This window comes from Larus michahellis, chromosome 9 (assembly GCF_964199755.1).
Source record: "Larus michahellis chromosome 9, bLarMic1.1, whole genome shotgun sequence".
Lineage (NCBI taxonomy): Eukaryota > Metazoa > Chordata > Aves > Charadriiformes > Laridae > Larus > Larus michahellis.
Genome location: NC_133904.1, coordinates 20701419 through 20727741, shown reverse-complemented (window position 1 = coordinate 20727741; position 26323 = coordinate 20701419). Strand labels below are relative to the sequence as shown.

Here is a 26323-nt window from a genome sequence, read left to right as displayed (position 1 = left end):
CTAACTACTTAATCAAGATTTTGCAATTTTTGAATAAAACTCCAGCATGCCCACATCATTTCTGACAGTGTATGTTTAATCCTACCCAGTAATTATGAGATGGACTAGATTGCTCTTAAGAGTCCTTCCAGTTGTGTTATTTTATGATAATGTGTAAGTCATGCAAGCCATAAAATATGTTCATGACTACAGCTTTCAGTGATTAATTCACGTAAAAATGCGTAAATTCTTCAATAACTCCATATAGTTTGAAAGTAATTTTTAAAATTGTAAAAAATTAATTGGTTTGTAATGGTCAAGAAATATAATCTGAGTACTGGAGTTCTAGGTTCTGGACACGTAATTATTCCATAGACAAGAATGTGCAATTAATGACTTTTTTTTCACCTGTTAAAGTGTGCTTATCGGAGAAGAGAATGTAAACTTTGCATCTTGCAAATATCTTGTTTATTTCTCAGTAAGTTTATGTCAAAGATGATGATTTTATAAACCAAGTATGGTGCTGTGGTCTTTGTCTTTTTGCCTCTCAAAATATCACCCTGAGAGTCTTTTTGATTAAAAACTGCTGTATTAATACAATAGTGCTGATAATCTCAGGTGACAGTAGAATATCTGTCATTAATCTGGACTTGCAGAAGCAGACATCACTTGAAAGTTCTGCACACTTGAGGGTCCGCAGGAACAAGATACGGTTTGCTCAACTTCGGAGGCCTAAGAACTAATATTTTCTAGGGCAGGGATCCCAGGATTCTTTTTTGCTTTTTTGTGTACAGGGTAGTAAATTTTCTACTTTCTTTTCAGTTCCTTTATTGGGGGGAGATTGTTTTTTAAATACAAAGGCTGATGTAATGGTTGCTTTTCAGGAAGTCCTGATGATGCTTGATAACTATGTAAGGGACTTCAAAGCATTGATTGACTGGATACAGCTACAGGAGAAGCTAGAAAAAGCTGATGCTCAAAGCAGGTAATTAAACTTATATATTTTTTTAATCTACATCCAAATACTGTCTCATAGTAAACTTCATTTTGTAGCAGAGATTCAGCAAATAGTACCAATTTTAATGTTTGCTCTGGGGCATCAGGAAGGAAATCTTCCTTTTGGACAGAATTGGTGTGAGGACACAGAGGGGATTTTATCCTCCCTGGTAGTTCTATCAATGAATAGCTGTGCTGGAAATGCTGAAGGGTTTGGAAGTATAGTATCAGAAAGGTAAAACTGATTACGTCATTACAGTTTGAGCCTAGTGTTGAATTTGTGCCTCAATGCCTAAGTTTTAGCTTTGAGAGGTAAATAGAAGTAGGGTTTTGCTGGTATAATCTGTGCATGTAGGAGATGGGAGACCTGTAGTATGTGTGCAGTGATACACTCTAGTTCAATCGCTAATCTGCCTAGGTAGAAAAAAAAAAGTACACCAAATATGACAGAGTGGTTTCATTAGTCAATTATAGATTGTTAATGCTACTAGTACTACTGGAACCAGTTAAAAAATAATTTCTGTAAGTGTTTTTCTGAATCTGTCTTCACCAGCGCTGAGTCCTGCAAGTTCGATGTTGTTTTTAAATGGCAGTAGTAATTTTCATGTAATCAGATAGCTTCAGGAGCAAGAGTTAAAAAGGAAAACAGCATCAGCTTCAATGAGATACGTAATGAAACTGCTACCCTGGCTTTCGCCTCAAATTAGGTCTGGTGGGATGATAACATTTTATGTTAGTGGCAGTTAACTTAAACCAGCCTGTTCAGTTAGCTTTGCAAGTAGACATTTCTCAGTAAATGTTATTGCGGACAAAGTTTCGTATGTCGATAGAATAATAATAGGAGGAGTGGATGGTGATATATTTGGTTAGTTCTAAAGTTTTTTTTAGTGTTCTGGAGATATTTGATACCTTTATTAACCAAAGCAGCACTTAAACTGTATTGAGTGCTCTGTTACACAGGATAGGACAACATAGGGTATCTTAAATGGTTGTGGCCTTTTATGTGCATGGTTATTGTCATTAGAACTAGAGGATATTTCCAGTCCTACCTCTGATCCTTTCCTTTTGACTGGTTTGATGTTTAGTCCCACATTGACATTATAATAAGCATTGTAGTCTTAGAGTATGATTATTTTTTTTATATGAGTCTGGTTAATATGGTTTAGAGTTAGTGTAGAAATAATTGCTAAGATGTATGACTAAATTAATCAGTATTCATTAATACTTTATAGCATTTGTTGGTGCTTTTTTTCCTTTAAGCTGATAGAGGAATAGCTATTGCAAATTTTATTTTTAAACGTTTCTTTCCTGAATTTGCAGACCTACTTCATTAGCCTGGGAAGTAAAGAAAATGTCTCCGGGACGCCATGTGATTCCAAGTCCGTCAACAGATAGAATTAGTGTGACATCAAATGCTCGAAGAAGTTTAAATTTTGGGTATGAAACCAGATCAGAAGTTTATTAAAGCTAAAATAAAGATTCATTTGAAGCAGAGTTCATGAATACAATATTTTTCTATAATAATCAATATATTGTTTTGCTGTTTATTAAGTCATACATGCAATTATTTTCATTCATGGAAGAAAAGCACATGGTAACAGTGCTTTTTTCTGTAACAGAAAATCGTATCAAGGACTTAATGTTTTACTTATTTCATTATGTATTTAATTACTGGTCATTCCAAAGACCTGAAGATAAAATACAATTAGTGTATTTCATGTTATCTGTTTAGTACTCTCTTCCCACTACAAGACTAAAAAAGGTCGAAATATCTGTAGCTGGCATTTAAAATTGCCAGTGCATGCAATGCAAGTAATCAACCGAGTGTGCAACAGTAAATACAGGTAAAAAAGAGTGAATGTAAAGTGAGATTATTATGATTCTGATGACTAGCAAAACTGATACTAGTTTAAATATAGAGCATATTGTATACTACAATAAAGCATCTTTTACTTGTTAAAATGAAAATGATTGCTTGAAAGCAATTCAGCAAAAATGTGCATAAACACCAGTTTAGAGCAGCACAGTCTGGTGCTGTTTCAGTTCTGGAGAGTATGTATATGTCCAATTTAAATCTTTCTCAGGGTGCGTTTTTTTTTTTTTATTCAGTCAGGTTTGTTGGAACCTAGAGCACATCTATATTGTTTCATAAGTGGTTACAATGTCCTCAGCAGAGATGTAATATTAGAATGTTTGGTCAGTACCCTCTGAGTATTGAGCTCTCTTAAATTTTGAATATAAAATATTTCTGCAAAAATACTACAAAGTCTGCTTCGAAAAATTGCTCCAATGGTGCTATTCTCTTTGTAATGTATGTATTGATACTTAACTGACAATATTTGAGAGGTGTCTGCTTAAATGCATGATGATGGGGAGAAAATACGCATAAGTAGTCACATGAAAAAGTTGAATCTGGTGGAAATCAATACTCTTCTTTTTATTAGAACATAAACAACAGGTCAGCATAATGATGTTTTTCAGCTAAGCCTTTTTTTGTATGTAATTATATGTCGCTGTTGTTACTGGAGCTGTTTTATTCACCATCACAGGGAGATGATTAGCAACTGTGTGTTTTAAAGCAGCTGATAACAAGATGAGTTTTCTGTCCTTCGGACTTGCAGACTTTTTCTTCTGTCTTAGTCTGCTTGTCTGTCTCAAGGCAACACCAGACAACTACAGTATTTTGTGTGTTTGAGAAAATAGGATAGAAAATAAGGGATTAGACATACTTGGTACTATGGAAATGTTTGACAGAATGCTAGGAATTATTAGGAAAGGAATAGAGGACAGAAGAGAAGGTGGTGGTGTACCACTGTAGAAGTTCATACCTTTGGTCATCTTCATCTCTTCCCAATCATTGGACGCCAAGATTGAGTGAGTGTCCTGACAAAGTTTTCTAATGAACCATTTTGTTATTTGATTAGACAGTAAAAAGAGCTATGACTTTCATTTAGGAACCCTGCAGTGACAATTTCTGCAACACGCCTGGCTCCTTCTGGTGTAAGTTGGGCTGATAAGGTAAAAGCCAATCATGGAACGAAAGCTGCCAACCCTGAGCTAGTGACAGCACAAACCTGTCTGCCACCTCCAGCACAGAAGTCATCACGGAAAAATGGCAAGTCTCTTTAAGTGACTTAAGTTATTTTCGCAAAATGTGTGGCATAAAGTTAGTTCGGGGTGATGACCCATTTTCAAACCAAAATTAAGTCTAATTTTGCAAAATACAATGTTTAAGTATTGAGATAAAAGATTAATGCAGCCTTATATTGTAATAGTTAAGTTTGAGACAAAGTTGTGTTTTCATGTGTAGGTAACATTCCACTGTATTTCCACTAACTAGAATTTGATCTGTTAAAATACTGGTACATATTTTGAGAAACAGAAGGTCTTTGGTCACAAACTAACAATCTAACTGACTGCAATTTGGAATGGTTTAACAATATAAAGAATAATGTGTGTCCAGGAATCTGTAAAAGAGCTCAAGATATTTTTATGTGCCCAGGGAGACGATGTTATTAGAACTGTGCTGAAGTAACAAGTGATGTTTTGTTCTTTGAAGACAAGAGTTACCACATTCAGTTATGAATTGTTTCTCTAAAGATTCTCCTTGGAGAACGTTTGATGCAGAGTCTTTTGTTCTAGAAGAGATTTGTCTAGTTGTAAACATAAAAAGCTTTACCATTTGGTTTATAAAGTTAGTTTCTTTGCACACACTGGAACCATGAGATTGTCTTCAGAGATGCATTTTTTCCATTTATTTTTTTCATGTGTGGTCCTGGATGACTTCGTGCAAAATCAGCAGGCAGGATGTAGAACTGGATATTCTGAAAGAAATTAAAAAGAAATGTTTATAATTTATTTATTTTTTTATTTATTTAAAGAAAAATTACTGGAAAAGCATGTATTAATTTAAGATAGTTTTATGTTCAACCTAGTAGTAGTAGAAGTCACGTATAGTGGTTTGGAGACTTGTGGTATATTATGGAACTAAACTACCTTATCCAAGTGTCTTGCAATTTAACATAAGTGAGTTCAGCAGCTTGTGGATTCTTGTGCTTAGAAAAGAATAACCAAAGCCGTACTCTAAAAATGGTTGTTTGAATGGGTATTGATTGATGCTGTTTGCATGAGGGAATTCCTTGCTGTCTATAGTTGCAGTGAGCTGGTGAGAGAACAGTAGCCCTTTCGCTGAGTTTTCAGCACTGTAACTGAAGGTGTAATTCCACTTTTAATTTTTGCCAGTAGTTGATGCTATTCATAACGAAACCTTTTTCTGTTGATTATCACTCATGTTAAAGTGACAGACTCCAAGCTGTTGTTAAAATACCTTTATTAGACATTCTTGTGTATATGGAGAATTTTATTAGCTACACAGGGAATAAAACTGATCTGCACTTCCATATGGATAACACATTTTTAAGAGGCTAAAAGGAAAACAAAAGGCCTTACCCTTATGCTAATTTTAGGCATTTAAAGGGTTGAAGAGTCAGTGTTGTGCTGTTTTACTGGCATTTACCTATAGCTGATGAGCTCCAAAAAGAGCAAAACCACTTAGGTCCTTTAGTACTGGCCTGTAAGTGTTCAGTAATTTTCAAAATTAAATGTACTATACAGTTCAGACGTGAAACACTTCATTTTAAGAAATAACAGTCACTTCTTCTAGAGGCTTTGTTTTTTCTTAAGAATCTCTTATCTCTAACATTCAACATTGGAGAATTAAAATTGTTTTCACATGGCTGAATTGTAATGTTTTTAACGATTCAGATTCTCTTTAGGAGCATGTTATCCTTTGTATGGAGGCTAGAATCACTTTGGTAAAATCAGATTAACCTCACTGATTGGAGCACAAGAGAATCTGTGAAGTTGACGCAAAGGGACTCACAAAGGCTCTTCATATGCATTATTGAAGCAGATATGAGGCTTGTGTATCATCTGCTCTGCCTGTTCACCAGCTAATGGACTCGCAGCTCTTGGGTGCATTCTGGCCTTGTGGGAGGGAGGGCTCCTCCTGCCTCCCTCTAATGCTTTCTTGCCTGCCCTAAAGCTCAGCTGGGCCTGACAGTGGCAAGATTTCCCTAAAACACCTTTTCTCCAGTGATTTCCCAATAGCATTATCATTAGGTCTCACAGTGGTTTTGTGAAGTAGGTGAGTGGTATCGCCCATGATACTGTATCTGTTTCATGGTTGATGAAATTTCCAAATTTAGCTAAATAAGTCCTTAGGGAGAGAGAAAATGCATTATTTTTCCAGATATTTCTTTAATTATTTATTTTCTGGATGCATAATTAAATTAGGTTAAATCATCATATCTCATTTCCCTCGTTAAACTTACTGTTACCCTCAATATTCTAATGAATTTTTAAGAATAATAATATTGTCTTTCATGCTTGAGTGTTTTCTACAGCACGAAACGTAGTCTAGTCTTATTATCTGACCAGTTTGTGGCAAGAGAAAAGATTGGTTTAGTAGCAGTAGTACACAGAGGCAATAGCCTAGCATGAAATGGATTCCCAGTTGCTCGTGGCAAGAGGTGAGATAGGTGATACAAGTTTAGAGTGTGTATTAATACCAGAAGTAGGTGCTTGCAATTAGTGTAATTTTTTTATTGTTTGTACAGAGAATCATAGAATTGTCAGGGTTGGAAGGGACCTTAAAGATCATCCAGTTCCAACACCCCTGCCATGGGCAGGGACGCCTCCCACTAGATCAGGTTGCTCAGAGCCCCATCCAGCCTGGCCTTGAACACTTCCAGGGATGGGGCTTCCACCACCTCTCTGGGCAACCTGTTCCAGTGTCTCACCACCCTCATGGTGAAGAACTTCTTCCTAACGTCCGATCTGAATCGACCCGTCTCTAGTTTTAATCCATTCCCTCTAGTCCTACCAATACCCGACATCCTAAAAAGTCCCTCACCAGCTTTCTTGTAGGTCCCCTTAAGATACTGGTAGGCCACTACAAGGTCTCCTCGGAGCCTTCTTTTCTCCAGACTGAACAACCCCAGCTCTCTCAGTCTGTCCTCATAGGAGAGGTGCTCCAGCCCTCTGGTCATCCTCGTGGCCCTTCTCTGGACACATTCCAGCACGTATGTCCATATCTCTCTTGTAGTACATAATTTAGGAGAAAGGGCAGTCAAGAACATGTAAACTTCTCGGAAATAGCGAACGTTTTTTTTTCTGATGGTGGACTTGAAATCTAGTTTTATTAATTATCTTTCCTGTATTAATTGCTCATGTCGATAGTTGTGAATAGATATTCTTTGTACTGTAGCTAAAAGTTCAGACTTTGCAGGACATACAGTGCTCTAAAGTAACTGTCCTGGTTTGGGCTCAGACATGCTGGCACCTGGTCTTGTGGAAGATGTAACTTCTGCGTGTTGAGAACAATGTCATCACAGACAGCAAAGGACAGTTTATTCCTGACTGGGTTGCGAATTCTTAAGCACAATTTGTGTTGAAAATTTTGTATTAATTTTCTTTTTTTAATTTTTTTTTCCCCTCTCTTGTAATTTTAAATGACCATTAAAAGTAGTCTGGCAATTAACATCTCTAATTAAAGTCTCTCCTGTTAACTCATCAGCTCTTGTTATGGTTTGTAAAATTACTACTTGTTGCACCACTACGGTTTCTTCATGTGTTTTTTTTATTCATTTATTTTATTGTTCTGGTTTTCATGTCTTCTGCCCTGTAACTGTGTTTGAACTGAATTCATGTTTCTAGATTTGCTTCGAGATTCTCAAGTAATCATGGTTTTACAAAATGCCTCTCAGATCCAGTAATACTACTTTAGATTTAGAAAATAAAATAGGGGCTGAAGTTTAGTAGTGGCTGGGGAAGGTCAAATAGGCTTTGGTAGTATATCACTTGCAAGTAAATTTTTAAGAAGGGACACTCATCTCCTGAGGAGAACTCCTAAGAGTTTTTGCACAAGCTTGCCTAGATTTATTTTATTGATGTTGCCTGTAAGGCTGCTTGGCCAGTTCTTCCAGATGGAGTAACTTCGAAAGAATAAGGGCCCTGGTGGCTCTGAGGGCCTCAAGATAACAGATGGCTTGTCACATCCATGTAATACAAGAGCAAGGAGGGACAGGGAAGTTCAAGTGAAACTAGAGAATGATCAAGGTAGTCAAATGAATTATTCATTAACAAAACTCTGGGAGTAATCAAACCCAAAGCATGTGATGCTTTGCATGTGGAGATGGCTACCGGGCTATATGAAAACAATTCCAGGCAATGGGGAAAGAAGTGAAGGAAGGGAGGAAGGGTGATGCCCTACTGAGTATTACTTTGCTTCAGGTTAGGAACTGTGTGATCTAATGTCAATAAATGTATTGGCTGTGCAAACTTTTTGTTATAAACATGCCTGCAAGTGATTGAATACTAAACTGATAAGTGAATTAAAATGAAAAAGTAACTCTTTTTGCACAGCTACTTGTCAAATGGCATAAAACTGCTAAAACTGATTCCAGATATTTCAACAGTCTGAATCCGTGTTTGCATTAAAAACTGTTTTCTATTTAAAGAATTCGCCAAACAATATTCTTTCAAACACAAGTATTTCTGTGCTGTTAAAATAATTGGATGAGTCTTGAATTATAATTATGAATCTGAGAGTGAACAAATACAAAATAAATATTGAACAGGTATGACTTAGTAAAAGATTCGTTCTTATTGTAGTGTAGTAAGTGTGATTATGGCATTGCTATGCTCTGAACAATTTTATTATGATTAATGCTATCATTTTAGAGTACTAAGAATTATGCCGTGAAACAAGAAATCAACTAGGCAAGGCAGGCAAGAATATTTTTTTTTTTTATTGGTGGAATTAACTTCAGTAGATATTATTAAAGATATTATTAAAAGTAGAAGATATTAGTACAATTATTATTAAATTATATATAAGATTAATATATCTTATTATCTAGATGATAGTAAAATTATCCTTACATAGTAGATACTACTAAAGGGATCTGCTGATCTTTTTTAATGTAGAAAATATGCCTTAAGAGCTGACTTCAATTTTTGGAACAAATACAAGTGAAATCTTTCAACAATATTGTTTTGCAAATAATAAGAAAAAGGAATCGCAATCCAAAAGTCTGCTTGCTGCAGTAAAGCAATAGATGTTTTTTGGCTGATTTCAGCAGGCTTCTGAACGGTGTCTTTGTTGTCTGCATATTACTTGCCAGAGAAGTGTTTTGGCCGAATTTTATCATAAGCTATATACAGCAAAATCTTTTTGGTCCTACCAATTACAAAAGTGAGTGGGGTAGGAGCAGCTGTGATATACAAGGTGCCTAAGCAGGCCTTGTCCCGTGTACCGCAGGGCCATATTCTAGCCAGGCTGTGTGCCTCGAGCTTTCTGCAGTAAATCTGTTTGTGATTCTTGCGGAATTGAAACCCTGTTCCCTAGAGTATTGTTGGAGATAAGATTGTCTCTGAGAGGGTAATAACATGTTTCCATCACTTGGTCCTGTAGGTAATACGATTTTTTCCATATAAAGATGAAGAAATAAAAATAAAGCCAAAGTTGCTTACAGGGGTCAAATGGAAAGTGTGGTAAAGCAAAAAATAAAATCTGTATCTTTTCGACTGCCATTCACCTCTCTAATCAGTGGTGCATACTGAAGCATGTGCAAGTGCACAGAAGGGGAATGAACACAGAAAGGCTTTTTGCAGAGGTGTGCTGTCTCTGGTTACTCTCAGTAATCCGAAGAGATCAGCTATAGTCATTCACACAAAGTTTTGGAATTTTGTTTACTTTAAAATGTACATCAAATTTTCTACAGTAAAAACAGTTTCAACAGTAAAATATCGAATCGAATTATCTTTTTGCATCTGTCATATTATCAATATTGTTAAGGTTTGTGAACAATTTATAGTTATGTGAAAACAGCTATTGTGTGAGCTGCTCAGCTAAGATAAATTTCATTACAGTCCTGTTAACTTCACTGGTAACCCATGATTAACACCAGCCACTGGTCTATGCTGCTGTGTTTCATCCTGAGATGTTAAAAGAACCCAGTAGTTAAATGAGCACTTAATGTTTCTAAAATACTAGATGCCAAGGGTAGCGAAGTATGCAAGTACCATTAGTTCTGGTTTGGGCCAGTTTACTGGTTACTGCTGATGTGTCAGTCCCGTAGGTACAATAGTTTTATCTTTTACCTAAAATAATCGTAATTTTTATTGACAGTCCTGTGACCGTGGCGCTGCACTGCTTTGTAGCATAGCGCTTCTGGTGAAAGTGGTGGTACCAGAATTTGAGTTGCCAGAAACACATGCCCTGGAGGGAAATTTAAAAAGTCTCAAGGATTTTTGACCATGAAAATTAGTGTTGAGATAGGTCCTTTTTATGTACTGTAAATTGCTTTAAAATAAACGTACATGTTCTGAAAGGAAGAAAAAATATTTTGTTCTCTTATCTCCTTATGGGTGTGTTGACCTGCATATAGATGTTATGGGCAGTCCATAAAGATGGTTCACTTCTGGTAACCTAACCATCATGTGTTCCTACTGAAAGCAGGCAGTAGTTTTAGAGAGCATAACACTTTTTTTTTTTTTTTTTTACACCACTTTATATCTTGCTTTTAAAAATCAGATCTCTAGAAATGCAAGTTTTAAGTCCATCTTTAAGTTGGTAACGTGCAATTCATCATAATATACAAATCATTCAGTTTTCTCACCACCACTTGGGTGTTCCAAATTATGTTATTTGACAACTAAATAGACTCATATTTATTGCTGTTCATATTTATGTTAAACTTGAATGTTTGAGTTCTGATCTTTATGCCTGAGCTGCAGGACCATCTTTGTTAGTAAAAGCTTTAGAACCCAGAAAATGCAGCTTGTTGTACAAGTTGTTTCCTATTGTAGATTGTTTTTTCCCCTCTGTAAAGCAGGCAATTTAGTGTTGGTTTTCGGATTCTCTTCTCCTCCAGGTAAAAATAATCACCCTTCTCTTCCCTTTATGTGAACGATCCTAAAAATAGATTATGCCAAAAGTATATCGGAAAATACTGTGCATAGTTAGTTTTTGAGTTTTTTGCAAGAACTTTTGTTCAGCAAACAGACACACATGAGCTTACCTTTCACACTTGTGATTTGTACCATCTCAAAAGAATCACAGTCATTTCAAGATGTATGGGAAATTATGTACTGGTATTAAGTGCTGGCCACAAAAATGTTATAAATGGAGAGTAGGGTTCACCTTGATATTCTAGAAGTCTGATCACACTGAAACCTGATACTTTAGGCAGACAAATGTAACTTTAAAGGGTTTTTAGGTGTGTACCAAGATTAGATATCAGAAATGTTGATCAGCAAGTTGTATTTAACAGCTATTTAGCCATCACAGTAAACTGAAGAAAATGACTCTGTTTTCTCCTTCAGTTTGCAGTCCCGTTGTAGCAATATTTTGCTATTTCCCGGAATTCAGGAAAAGAAATTTTCCAGAAGCTGACACTGATGGGTGTATTTTTGTTATCAGAATGAAAGAAATTGAAAAAGTAAAGAAAAAATTTCTGGAAGAATAGTAAGCCACATTCTGGACAACACCTTCCACACTAAGACCTACAGTTATGTCCGCAATTTGCATTTTCAGAAAAGACCTCTTGCATTACTGTTGCTACAAAGAAGAACTAGAATGTGGTTGCTTTGTTGTGCTTTACCACCTTGTGAACTAGCAACACAGGCACAAAACCCTTAAGTAAATGTTGCCGTTTTTCACATGGTTTTGTGTATGAGCAGCTTAGCTTCTTGAAGTAACAGGTCTGGTCCCATGAATAGTTGTTCAGTGTTTGTGGAACTGATAGCACTCCTTGAAGTAAAAAGCTTTGCTAAAAATATTTAATTTATTTTCTTGGTATTGATTTTTAAAGAGAACATTTTTATCATGTAACTTCTGTAGTGCTGTAATAAAATAGTTGTTTATGATACTTCTATTTATAAGTCTTCCTTTCTGAAAATGGGTGTTTTATTTTTTATGTAGATCGAAAGGATGCAGAGGGCTGGGAAACAGTTCAGCGTGGAAGGCCTGTTCGATCTCGTTCCACAGCTTTGGCAACAAAAACTCCTGTAGCTGCAGAATCACAAAAGTCCAAAGGTGACAGTGACAAAGAAAATGTCATTTCACCACCAGCAGAGAATAAGTGTGGGAGTTCACTCACTGACAGTGGTGCATCCATAAGCACGGAGCTTGTACAGAAAGATCCTTTCCATCAGTCTGATGGTCCTCTTACTGAAAAGACTCAGGTTGGTAGAATTTTGAACCACACTCTAACCTTAAATCTTGAAACTTTTTCTTTAGAGCATTTTCTAAAGGTAGTGTTGTCTAGAGTTTTTATTCACTAATAATGGCTATTTCGGTTGCATTTATGGAAACACATTAAGAGATTGGCACAAATAGGCAAGTTAAAAATCATGAGATGAACCATATATTTTACAATGCTGTGTATGGGTTTCCCATGTTTTCCAAAAACTCAGCATTAGGCGCATGTCATACATAGAAGATTTCCGGGAGAAGGATCCAACTTCCGCGAGGTTTTGAGCAACTGAAATACATGTGGTGTTATTTGCATTGCTCACTGTGAGGTCACCAGGTGTTTTGTTAAAATCCTTTTGACTCTAGTGACTTTAAAAATCAGTGTGTTACATTTTGTTAATTTTGTCAATGCTACTTGTTAGTTCACAGCACACGCCTCAGAAGACAATGGGAGCACTGGCACACCATTGCAAGGAGATTCCTCACAAACGGTTTCTGAGATGCCTCCAGTTCTCACAAATACTGACTGTACTTCAAAAACTGTGCAGATTAATGAAGCATCCTCCCTAAGCACTAATACTACAGACCAGCATCAAACAGAAAAGGCTAAAACTGAAACTGAAATGGATCCGTCGGATATTTCAAATGTGAGTGCTGCCAGATTGGTAAGAAATCTTACAAGATTTCTGAGTAAATAATAAATATAAGCCTTAGTTTTCTCATTCTGTGTTGCACAGTGTTTATTGTTAGCCTGCTGTAGAAACTGTAAAGTCTATAAGGTACTTGCTGTAGAAAAAATAATTTGTTGCACAGGTACTTTTTGTGATAGAATTTAATTCCAATAAAGTTTCTGAACTTAAACTAGAAATATACGAAAGTGTTACTTGGAATAGAGAGATCTGTGCTCTCATTACTTTTTTTGCATATATGTCTGCCATAATTTTTCATTTCCTTCCGCTATCAGTTGTTTTAAGTCAGGCTCATTTTTCTACTTATTCAGACTGGAAACACATGGGATATCAAAATTCTGTTAGAAACAAATGTAGACCTCTGCCTTTTAAGACCAGCTAAACTGCTCTCTTGGATCTTTCTATACAACTAGCAGTTTGGATGAATGCCATTCTTAAGCAAGAAATGTGAAGTCAGTATTCTGTTTTCATGTGGCTTCCTGAAAAGAATGTCCTTTATTGTCTGTAGAATTCATCAGGTTTCAAGGTGTGTCTGTTTTACTGGGTTCTCTGAGCGGAGAATTGCAGTAATGCTACGTAAAATCCAGGTTATGCTTTCAGGTTATGTTTTGTTTTATTTTTTTCAGAGATCAGATTAAAATTCTAATTTGCAGTTGTTTTCCTGTAAATCGCTTTCCCTTTATCATCTTTTACAAAGTGGACTTCTGCTAGGTAATTTCCAAGTCAAGTATCCGTTTGTTTTTAGAGATGATTTCTAGTATCTCATCCACTAACATTGTTTCCGATTCTCAGTTATTAACAGTTCAGGACGCTGACAGTTTGGTGGGATCTGTATCTTCTGTGAGCGTATTGCTACTCCTGATTAGATTGCTTTGAACACTGATTTGTGTATTGTGGCGTATTGTTTGGTAGCTGGAGTGGAAATGAACCAGTTAATAGTGGACATCAGAGAGGGCGAAGACAATCAGTCAGCATGTTCAGGCTTACATTCTTGCCTAACTGTCTTGCCGTTGTGTAGCCTGAGATTCTGTTGTATTAATTACAGTAAAGTTTCCAGATACAGTTCATCTGCAGATCCATTTTCATCTTTAAATAATGCTTTGGACCATGATTCCTTCTCTGGAGGTCACAGCAGGGCATGCCATTAATGTTTCGGAGTGTGCATTGCTTAGTCCGTAAGACTAGGTATTTAAAAAAATAATTAGAGAACAACTGCCTTTGTTGCTTTTAATGACGGTGTTTGTGTAATAATGTTTTGGAATGATGTGAATGAGAATTAATTTCATGTTTCACGTAGCTATTAAATGAGTTAATAGTTGCTAACAGTTTTAGCAGGGTTTATATTTCAGTTACCTACACAAAATATAGCAGTAAAGGAACTACAAGTAGTTAGAAGTTGAACAAAATGTATAATTCATATTGACTATATGGTAACCGCTTTTTTGCACCTGCTGCTGATTTGGGGTTTTTTTCTGGTTTCATGTTTCCTACAGTCTATGGCAGAAGTCCTTGCCAAGAAAGAAGAGTTAGCAGATCGCCTGGAAAAGGCAAATGAAGAAGCCATTGCTAGTGCTATTGCAGAAGAAGAGCAATTAACTAGAGAGATTGAAGCAGAGGAAAACAACGACATTAATATCGAGACTGACAATGATAGTGATTTCTCTGTGAGTGTTCAATTTATTTTAAAGTACCCAACTTCAAGCGGTCTTTGATGTTAGCAGAGTATGAATACAGAATTTGTTAGTGTTTGGTTTTGCATTACTGTAGCCTGTTTTACATGCAGATAAAGTAAATAGTGTCATGTAATAGTTATGCCATACTGTCTAAGGTATATTTAGTCTTACCAACCTCATCAGCACTGTGCTGCTGAGTGGTACAAAGTCCTCTGGTGTTGCAGTCATTCTGCTGCCTGTTTTTGTGTGTGAAACTGGGAGAGCTGGGACTTGCTATTTTCATTGCTACCACACAGGAGCTACTCTCGGTGCAGCAGAAGTCTCCATCTCTACTGTCAGAAACAGCAGGAACAGCATCTGTTTTTGAGATGGCAAGTTCAGTTTGGAAACATTGCTGAGTATCACTGAGTTGGCACTGTTTAGTGTGTGTGTGTACACCTGTGCATTAAGGCTTATGTTTTTACTGTCTGGATCATATTACGTTTCAGGCTGGTATGGGCAATGGAAGCATATCTTTCTGCGGTTTGTCTATGGACTGGAATGATGTTCTGGCAGATTACGAAGGTAAATTTTCATGTAGAATCATAAAATCATTTAAGTTGGAAAAGACCCTGGGATCATCGAGTCCAACCATCAACCCCACTCTACAAAGTTCTCCCCTACACCATATCCCCTAACACCACATCTAAATGACTCTTAAACACATTCAGGGATAGTGACTCCACCACCTCCCTGGGCAGCCTATTCCAGTGTCTGACCACTCTTTCTGTGAAGAATTTTTTCCTAATGTCCAGCCTAAACCTACCCTGCTGCAGCTTGAACGCATTCCCTCTTGGTCTATCACTAATTACCTGTGAGAAGAGACCAGCACCAATCTCTCTACAGTGTCCTTTCAAGTAGTTGTAGAGAGTGATGAGGTCTCCCCTCAGCCTCCTCTTCCTCAAACTAAGCAGTCCCAACTCCTTCAATCACTCCTCATAAGATTTATTCTCCAGGCCCTTCACCAGCTTCATTACCCTCCTCTGCACTCGCTCCAGCACCTCGATATCTCTCTTGTATTGAGGTGCCCAGAACTGGACACAATACTCAAGGTGTGGCCTCACCAGTGTTGAACACAGGGGGACAATCACCTCCTTACTTCTGCTGGTCACACTATTTCTAATAGAAGCCAGGATGCCATTGGCTTTCTTGGCCACCTGGGCACACTGCTGGCTCATATTCCATATATTACCGTGCTTATGTTGAAATGGCAGCACAATGTAGAAAAACGCCCATTTTACTCATGGCTAGTTAAGGTTTCAGAAGATCCCCCTAACATCTAAATACTATTTCAAGTGATGTAATTTTTTATGTTATTTCCTTAGGAAAGATGGACTTGGGTGTTCAGACCGTCTCTGTGTGTCTTTGTTCTTCAGCTCTCTTCCCCCATCTCTATATTAGAATTTGAAAATTTGTCATCTAGTTTTGTCTTAACGTTTCGATAAAAGTGTAATAAAATCATTAAGCATTGAAAATGCACAGGGATTAGAGATACTTTAGTCTGTTTGCACCTTGCTCAGGCTTAAGAGAACCCATTTGGGAGAGAACTTCAAGAGGAACTAAGCCTTATTAATTGCACTTCTCCCAGAAAAGTGTGTTTAAATTAGTTAAGTCTTTGTTTTCTTTATGTACAGCTCGTGAATCATGGCGCCAGAGTAATTCTTGGGGAGACAGAGTGGAAGAAGAGCCTGCACGTCCACCTGGGCATGGAATACACATGCATGAGAAACTGTCGTCACCGTCACGCAAAAGGTTTGAGAGTTGTTACCTGTCTTGATTAGCTGGTGAAAGCAAGCAACCAAACTCATGGCTGCCTGAAACTGTTCATAAATCTACTTTCTTTGATTCTGTGGGTGGAAAGTGTTCTAGAAATCAGTATATTGTTTTCATAATGAACTAAGCTCATGCTGCGTTGTCCAGTAAATAAAGATGTGAAGACTAGCAGAACACTATTTACATTTAGGGGAAACAATTGCCCTCCAGTGGCCTGTTGGTTTTCTCTTACTGAAAATGACATGGATTTGTTTGCAACACTGTCAGTTAATGTTGTCTCACTTGCTTTTGCTCTGCTTTTGTCTTTTATTAAAAGAACAATAGCAGAATCCAAAAAGAAACATGAAGAGAAACAAATGAAAGCTCAACAGCTGAGAGAAAAGTTACGTGAAGAAAAGACGCTGAAGCTTCAAAAATTAATGGAGAGGGTAAGCTTTCTATAATGCAAGGGAGCCGGTCTGCCGCATTTCAGAAAAGCTGTTTTTACCACATAGTCTAGAAATGGTAAGAGATTAAAACTAGCAGTGCAATGAAATTTTCCTCTGAGTTCATGTAGTTTTCACAGATGGCTCACACATCACAGGTATTAAAAAAGCACTGCTGCAAACCGTGAACTTCTGTGAGAGTGTTGCTGACGTACTATACTGACTCACATTCAGGGGAGGCACAATAAAAGTAGAAATGTGTTGCATGTTTCCAACATAAATGCTAACCTCACCAAACTGAAGCAGTTAGCAATCCAGTGTACTTTGGGTTAAACTTAATGCAGGCTTTGTGTAGGCCATCAAAATCTTTTATTACCATAAAGAAAGCTTCAAATATTAGAAAATTCTGAGGAAAATTCAGACCCTGTTTTCAGTTACTGTATCAGTAGTGAATTTACTCACGTGTAGGAGAAAGATGTACGGAAATGGAAAGAAGAATTATTAGACCAAAGACGCAGGATGATGGAGGAAAAATTACTCCACGCAGAATTTAAACGTGAAGTACAGCTACAAGCAATTGTGAAAAAAGCACAAGAGGAAGAAGCTAAGGTAACTTATTTTGTTTTGAAGGGGAACTGTTTAATAGTTTTGCTTGTATATGTTTTGTGTACCTCAGAGTGTTCATGAGTAGGTTGTGAAGGCTGGTGGAAGTTAGATATGAACATGTGTGAACCATGAAGCGGATAAATGCCTTTAGTACTTTAATATGTAATTTTGTAAGACAAGCACTAGATGAATGCTTTTTGGTTTGTCTTATTCAGATTACTTTGATAAACATTGTCGTGGTTTAACCCCAGCCAGCAACTAAGCACCACACAGGCCCTCACTCACTCTGCACCCCTGCCCTGGGGGCATGGTGGGGAGAATCAGAAGTGTAAAAGTGAGAAAACTCAGGTTGAGATAAAAACAGTTTAGTAGTTGGAAAAAAAAAAAGCAATAATAATAGTAGTAATAATAATAATAAAAAAATGTAATGAAAAGGAAAATAACAAAGAGAAAGAAATACCACCCAAGAAAGACAAGCGATGCAAATGAAAACAAGTGCTCACCACCAGTCCCCAGTGCTCAGCCAGTCCATGAGCAGCAGTCCCGCCCGCCAGTCTCTCCCCTAGTTTTATTGCTGAGCACGACGTTATATGGTCTGGAATGTCCCTTTGGTCAGTTGAGGTCCGCTGTCCTGGCTGTGTCCCTTCCCAATTCCTTGTGCACCCCCAGCCCACACCCCAGCCCCTTGTGCTGGTGGTGGGTGGTGTGAGGAGCAGGAAAGGCTTTGACTCTGTGTAAGTGCTGCTCAGCAATAACTAAAACATCCCTGTGTTATCAACACTGTTCCCAGCACAAATCCAAAACATAGCCCTGTACTAGCTACTTTGAAGAAAATTAACTCTTATCCCAGACAAAATGAGAACAACAGAAATGAAATATTTTATTTTAAAGACTGTTTTTTCCCAAGTAAAGATACATGCATCTACTTAAAATTAGAATGTTAGATTATATAATGAGCATGTATCCCAGCTGTGATTGATGCAGCTGTTCATCAGTATTATTTAAGAAAAGCACAACAAAACTGATTTAGCTTTTTTACTTAGTTGCTGTTTCTGTCTCTTGGATTAAAATGATTTCTACATTACCTAATTCAGTGTAACGTGCCTTCATTATTATTTCATTACACCGGTGTGACTTCTATAATCATATTAACTAAATCACACTTGCCATAATTCCCCAGCTAAGCAGATGTTTCAAGTACTGTGCGTGTTTAACTGTGTAAGATCTGCTGCCTCTTGAGGTTCTTGTGTGCTGGAAATAAAGGTTAATTGGGACAGAAGGCTTTAGAGAAACAGCTAATGAGCAGTATGTATAGCTGAAGACCATGGTAACTGTTGCTGCCCAGTTGGTTATCTAAATTCCCAGTGCTTACTTGTTTGCTGAACTGTGAAATCCATTCTGTAAATGGATTCTAGTCAGTAAACAAAGCTACAAATATTATCCCACCACCTTTGACGTGATCCGTTGTTGTCTGTCCATGTATCTTCTCTTTGCTCATTTCTTTTGTGTATACAGACAGAGCATGAACTTGGAGTACAACGAAAGAATTTCTGTTTCAGTCATAGGTTTGAGTGTATTATAGCTAATACATTTTTATGATTTTCCTCAACTTGAATTCTATAATTTTGATTTTGTTAAATCAAAGTTAAGTTAAATTAGTTTTTCGCATCCATGTAAGTTTCTAAGGACTTTGCATTTAAAAGCCTAAAGTTGACAAGAATTTTATTCAACAACTTTGTAGCCAGGACAAAATATTGAATACCTTCATGAACCTAAGTAGTAGAAAAGCATATTCTTTGATATTTTTAGTATACACATTAAAGTACTTAAGTTAGCCTTTTCATTTTATTTTCTTTTTTTATTCTTGTGTATTGCACTGTCCTGTGGTTGAAAAAAATAATATATATGTTTGTGAAATAGGCTGTACTGATAAGAAATATTAAGACAATGAGCTTGTTCATTTTTTTCTTATTCATAGTATGTAAAGTTTCACTTTTTTATTCACTAAGTACCCATCTATTTAAAGTTAGATCAAAAGACTTAAGTATTTTAGTGATTTATCCATCTGGGTCTTAGCATTCCACATTTTGTGAATGAGAAAATAGACTAATGAAGTCTTGTTGCTGAGAAGACTGGGAAGATTTTCCTGGTATTTACCCAAAGCTTTTCTGATACAATTCAGTTTCTCTTTTTTCATATTCCATGCGCTATCCTCTTTAAAAAAACAAAACAAATAAACAAAAAACAACACTCAAAACAACCAAAGCAAACAAACCAACAAAAAAATCAAAACCTTATTTTAGAACTTGATAGTTTTCCAACCCATTCTGGAGAAACGTCCCACCAGTTTAATTATCAAATGGATAATGAATGAAGAATGAAACTTATTTTAACATTTCAGATCTTTTCTTACATTTTCTGGTTATTTGCAGGTGAATGAAATTGCATTTATAAACACCTTAGAAGCTCAGAACAAACGTCATGATGTGTTGAATAAACTAAAAGAATATGAACAACGCTTAAATGAATTACAAGAAGAACGTCAACGAAGACAAGAGGAAAAACAAGCACGTGATGAAGCAGTTCAGGTATAATATATCTGTAGTTGCAGGGGGACAACGAAATACATATTTGTTTTTCATTTTGGCTGTGCAGTCTTTGTTGCTTTTTATCTTACCTCCTTTGTTCAACTTCAGAAAAGTATAACATGTTTCTTTATAATGTTTCATCAGTGAGAGAGAGAAAGGTAAGTCTTAATGCCTCTGTAGCAGAGGTGTTGTCGATGCTGGGTGGATAATTCATGCCTGTCTTAAGCTTTTTTTTTAAAAAATATTTCTTACTCCATTATAAGAAAATCCTTATGTTTTGGTAACACTTAAAACTTTGAGAGAGGAAACAGAAAAATAGACCCTATCCTGTGCCTACTGTCATAATTACAATACTTCTTACAGGATCAGTGAAAACCACAATGCAAATGTGTTTGTGTTCCTGGAATCCTGTTTTTTGTGATTTTGTTGTTGTTGGTTTTTTTTAATACAGCATTCCAATACTAAGTTTCCTCAGCCTCACGCATCCACTTTTTTTGGCACAGTTCTCTACATCAGAATCTAAAACATAAGTTTTCTTCTTATGTGAACTCTTCCTCCCTCTCCAGATGTACATCAGGTCACCACAGCTGTAGACCTCCTGTGAAACCAGATTCTGCCAGAGCTTAGTACTTAGCGTTAGCAGTGGGTTCTGTCCCCTTGTTGAAAAATGGGGCATGTTACTGACTTCAGTGGCTCAGAAGCCATAGTGACACAGAAGGTACTCCAAAGGTGCTGGATAAAACCCTTTTTGAGAGAATATATTATTAAAAGTTTCTGGTTTTCCGAGGGTTGATTGCGCAATCAGTGAAAAGTACCCTTCCAGATTGTCTATGAAAAACCTCCCCTTGGTGATCCTGTTTTTTATAGTTACTCGTACTCACTTATTCTATAATCGTGGAGTCCCTTTCTGGGATTTTGGGTATTTTTAACTCTTTCTTGTCTCTACTGTTTTATTTAGTCCTTTCCTGGGTTGTGTAGTCAGTAGGCTTTTCTTAGGCTGGTAGTTGAACTAGAGCAAACACTGCAGGCAGCTTTTAGTACTAAATCCCAGCCACTTACAACCACACTGTTCTGTCCATGTCCTTTCTGACAGACCAGGGATCAAGCTGAAGCTTTCTGCTGTGTTTTTTCCGTGCACAACTTGCTTAACAGTTGAGCAAAGCCCTGTATTTTGAGGTATGCTGTAGCTTTCCCTGCTGTCCTCTATAAAACAGTGTGCATTCCCCTCACAGGGCTTCTTTTCCTGCATTGTTGTGGAGCTGGACCCACTCCCACTATAATAATAATGTTTTTAGCAGTTAGTATAACTACAAACAAATAATTCCACTTCATTGAACTGAAATGCATCGCAGGAGTTCTGGCCTATAAGTATGAATTAATTTTATGGAAAAAAAACTTCCTCAAACACTGGAAGAATACATAACTTCTAAGCATAACTAGTTTACTTTTTCTGTAACAGTGATGGACTATTACTGTACATGGAATTGAGTAACTTAAAATCACAAGGATTCTCAAAATGGTATAAAATTTTGGTATCTGTGGAAACTGGGCTGCTTCTGCTTATCTACCTGAACCTTTGTCAGCCTCAGATCCATTTGATAAAATCTACTTGCTTTTTCCTGACACCAAATTTTGCAGATTCACCTTTAAACCCTTCCTGCCATCCAGCTTATTTTAACTTTATAATTACAGGATCTACTAAACATTTTTTTTCTTGTTAGCTTTTGCTTTCCTTTCCATTTAGTAGCACTGGTATCTTAATTCAAAATGTGCAAGCTGTACTGCAGCCTTAGAGGTCTTTGTAAGGAACATCCAGCAGAACTAGTATTTGTTTTTACGGTGCACTGGGTGTATTCTGTAAAACAGTTTGCATTCTTGTCAATTTAATAGTACAGTTGTAGTAAAGTAGGATATATCTTGTCTTATTTATTTTATTAAGACGGAAATTTCCTGTTAGTAAAACTCACCAACTTAACGTCTACTTATAAATGTCTTACTTAAATACACAGTTTCAAATATGCTTTATTTTTACATTTGTTGCTGGTAGAAGTATAGTCATGGTGGAAGAAGCTGGTAGAAGTCTGTCAGAAAGATTTATAATGCCATTTCTTAATTAGTCAGAAAAAAAGTAAAAAAACGAGTAGTGAGAAAGAAATCATGTATTCAGTGATAGCGCAAAAATTAATTGTCAAAATCTGTTTTGTTTTATAACATTCAGATAGTTCAGAATCATAATTTAAATATTAATATTCCATGGGAGCATATACTATTTCTACGTTTTAAACATCCTACAGGATACAGGTAATGTTTTCAAGCACTCTCATTAATGAACTAGTTGTATAATCTTCTAGAGTGGATAGACTTTTTCAGGATGAGCAAAATACACGGCCAATTAATGTGTAGCTTAGTTCATACAACTGTGCTTTCAATGTATGTTCAAGCTTCTGAATATACTCGTATTTGCGTATTATTCCTTTATCTAACAAAGTCACAGTTCTTACTCCATCGTAAAAGTAAAACAAAATTCTATAAGCAGATGTTAAAATACAGTTTCCATTAATTCCTTTTTGTTTCTTCCTAAAAGAAAAGTTAGAATTTATTTTTCTATGCCTAGGAGCGCAAAAGAGCCCTAGAAGCAGAAAGACAAGCCCGAGTTGAGGAGCTGCTGATGAAGAGGAAAGAACAAGAAGCGCGGATTGAGCAGCAGAGGCAAGAGAAAGAAAAAGCACGAGAAGATGCGGCACGGGAGAGGGCCAGGTAACTTTGCAATAATTTCATTGGTGCCTTGCCCTTCACCGTTATCCTTTCCAGCAAACTGCAGCTTCTCTACAGCAACTGTACCTTCTTAGCTCTTCAGGCTTAATATTTTAAAAAGTAACATTAATAAATATTCTTGATGAATGGTTTGAAAGAAGAAATCAGGTGAGTAGTCTGAAATTTTTTAATAGGTTTTTGTATTCCTTAGATACATGCAGATTAGAACATGCAAGGCTGTATTTTATTATATTCATCTTAGTTTTATTGCTAACAAGACCTTTTAGTAATTTGCCTTTTTAATATTTTAGCTTAGTTTTCAAGGGAAGCAAGATTAATGTCCCTGTGTTCCCCATTTCCTCCACTCTCCAGTAACTTTTGGACTTACTGGCATCAGTTTGAGTTCACCTTTTTTGTAGACACCAGAGATTACATTTGTGAAGCACAAAGCTGGGAAATCAGGCTTCATTAATTCTACTGCCTACGAACTACTTGGTTTATGGTTTTGCCCATAATCAGAAGTTCATAAAGGCGTTTTTATAATGGCTCTTCTCTCTCTTTCTTTTGAGCCAGACATGAGGTGCAGAGAGAATGAATGTTGGGTGGCATTGCTGTGTGTGAGAAAGGTTTACTTTCAAGTTTGATTCAGGAAAACTGCTTTCTGCTTATAGTTTAATTTGCCAAATTCTATTTGTATTCACCTCCTATTTTTCCCTCTTTCCCTACAGTTCTGCTGCCACAAGCATTCCATAAAACCTAAGTAGAAGTTACATTATTCCTATGACAACAAGTATTCACTAGTGGTTCTTCAGACACTTTTATTGTCACAGCTTGTTTTCTTCAAAGTTGTCATGAAGACATTATTCCTAGTAAAATATTCAGAAATGCATTGATCACCTTCTTTCATCTTTCAAATTCAAAAGTAATTCTAGCTTGACATCATAAAGAGATTCAACTTTCAATTAGATGTTTAAGGAATTGTGGGTAGGATCTATGGCCTTGCCCAGGACTTCATGGATCTTTCATCAATATATTGAGGCAAAGTCACAGTGGGATAGAGTCAGCTGGAAAGGATCCTTCAGTATCTTATTCTCATTCACAGGCATTTGAGGAAGATTAGGACTAACAGGGAGAATTTTTGTTATGCTGTTTTGGGAAGATAGATGCTGCACGTGTAAGGCTTCTACATCTTTCTGAAATTTGGGGAAATCCTCACAGTAAGCAAATGTGAGATAATTGTCGCATTGACATCTTTGCCTTCTGAGGTCTTCTGCGATTAGAACTTGTCTAAATGCTCAAGGCATATAATTCTTTGCTCTTTTTTTTTAAATCGATTTTAATCTGTCACTTTCCTTTTGTTGAAGAACAGCAGTTTCCATTTACTTTCTCCTAGTAGTGTGTTTCAGGAAACTTCCTCTATATTTGCTACTGTAGCACTCAGCTTTCAAATGCTTTGTACTTGATATTGCAGTACTGTGCTTGCATTTGTTTTTCTTTGCCAGATGAGCTGATTATATAAGAGAGGTTTTTTCCTCTTTTTTTTTTCTTGATAGTTTTGGGAAAGAGTAGGAAAGAATGTATGTGTGGTGCCCTGAAATTGGGTGATTCAGTTATGTCAGAGTGGCCTCAGAGTCATTGCATCTCCTTAATAGCGGTTCTGAGGTTTCTCTAGCACGGTAGAATTAGAGGAGGATTCAAAGTCTCCTGGTTTAGAAGTTTGGGGAGAGATGAGCTTGACAGGAAGCTGGCTCTACTGTCCCTTCCATCTTGGATTTTGGCAGCTTTTGGTGGAACCTTGGGGTATCATTTGGTGTTTTATTTTGTTGTTTGTTTTTTTCCCTGCTGCTAGGATTTGACTCTTATCCTGAAGATTTAATACTTGCTGGAATGAATAATTTTTGGAATATCTGCCTAAAGTTTCTTCAGTATAAGCTTTACCATGTGCATCTGGTGGTGATTAAAGCATCTGTATGAAAGGAATAGTGTACTTAAAACTGACTCTAAAAGCCCCTCTGCCCTTATGGTACATTAACTTGATTCCAGTAAGGTTTTAGATGTAATTTCAGAGTATTTTATATTCCAGAGAGTTGAAATCCATAATACGGAAAATTTTTTTCTTGTCAATAGAAATCATAAAACTATATAATGTAACCTAATCATGTAAAAAGCATGCTTTTCAGACGGGCTTGTACAGGAATAATGTTGATGCTCTAAAAACTGAAGCTTTAGAATTTTGTCTCAAATATTATTAATACAAATTATGCAATGATATTAATGTATCATAGCTTGTAGGATTAAACAAATGTGTAAAAAAGCATACTGAAAGAAATAGCTAAAATAAGCTTTGGGTTTGGGTCATGTATTAGTTGTGATTTGTTTCAGCTCACGGTGTGAGTCAGGAGCTCTTTAAAACACAAACAAAGACTGTACTTCAGTCTTTCTTTATATACCTCAGGGGAGATAGCACATAAACTACCTAATGCTTCTCATCCATCATCTCTTCCTCACCCCCCTCCACACCCATGGTGACTGGAAGAGTTCACTTATACTTTCTGAAAGAACAATTGTGTGTAGTGTTTATCGTTAGACTTGCTTCCTCCCCCGGCTTCTTTCGTATGTGCTTTTGTATTTTCTGTGTCTTTTTGTTTGAAAATGTTACTTTATCTGAGCCTTCTACTTTTACTGAAATGTCTTTGTTTTTCTGTGAGTTTTCCGTTTAAAAAAACTGAACAAACAGAAATCCACACAAACCAGAAACCACTGCAGTTTGGATAATATTCGTATGTTATCTTTTCTAGTTTTGTCACTCAAACTGCTTTAATTTTGGAATGCCTTTTAAAAAGATGGCTAACAGCTGTGAATAACTTCATTGCTCAGTTTTATGCAAAACTTCTGTTACTACTTTTGGCCCTTCACAGCCACCAGACTTCCAGAAGTGTTTCATCTCAGTTCTTTTTGTACGAACAGCCCGAGTAGCTGAATTTCTGCCGTTTTAGGGTTTAATAGCTCCCTTGGTTTGCTGATCACTAGTAAGTTGTTCTTGATGAAACTGTTATCTGCAGGTTTCTGCTTAATAGTCACAGTAACAGATCAAGTTATACCTCCTCTGCTTTTCTCAGACAGAAAAATATAATCTTAATCTCTTCAGTAGGGTGATGCTTCGTGCATTCACAGGCTCTTACTGACATCCACGTTAGCTGTGCTTTGGCACTTTGCTGGGGAGGGGAAGGAGAGTTGCTAAAAGTTAAGAGGACAACTGAAGCGTGAGGTGTGATTCAGTTTTTGGAACGGGAACGTAGGGCAGACAGGTTCAGTGAGGAAAACAGGTCCTGACTGCAGTTGTGCACAGATGATGACAGTAAGATAAATGCCTAATGCTTTGCTATCCTTTGGTGTCTTGAACATTTAGAATTGCAATATTCTAGAGCATCAAGTTATCACTCATGACTGTATCATTTGATGTTGGTCAGAGTTTCATAGATATATTTATAAATTCAAGCTTCCACTGATCATCATGTTTACAAAGCACTCTGCCCTCATT

The 26323-nt window shown here is 36.8% G+C and overlaps 1 protein-coding gene across 6 annotated transcripts in view; it reads left to right on the top strand.

Annotated features, from left to right (window-relative positions):
* The window catches only part of SCAPER (S-phase cyclin A associated protein in the ER), a 164389-nt gene that overhangs the window by 29863 nt on the left and 108203 nt on the right, over positions 1-26323 (top strand). For 3 of the 6 annotated variants that reach the window (XR_012588928.1, XM_074599597.1, XM_074599599.1), the window contains 12 exons: positions 864-964; positions 2296-2412; positions 3930-4090; positions 11963-12225; positions 12658-12900; positions 14418-14588; positions 15086-15161; positions 16271-16388; positions 16726-16837; positions 17303-17443; positions 19873-20028; positions 22643-22785. Coding sequence is in view for 5 of the 6 variants with exons in the window: in XM_074599597.1 (XP_074455698.1) it covers positions 864-964; positions 2296-2412; positions 3930-4090; positions 11963-12225; positions 12658-12900; positions 14418-14588; positions 15086-15161; positions 16271-16388; positions 16726-16837; positions 17303-17443; positions 19873-20028; positions 22643-22785 (1802 nt within the window). In the remaining variant the exon portion in view is untranslated. The remainder of the gene's footprint in view (positions 1-863; positions 965-2295; positions 2413-3929; positions 4091-11962; positions 12226-12657; positions 12901-14417; positions 14589-15085; positions 15162-16270; positions 16389-16725; positions 16838-17302; positions 17444-19872; positions 20029-22642; positions 22786-26323) is intronic. The other 3 variants (XM_074599600.1, XM_074599598.1, XM_074599601.1) reach the window with 1 other exon arrangement.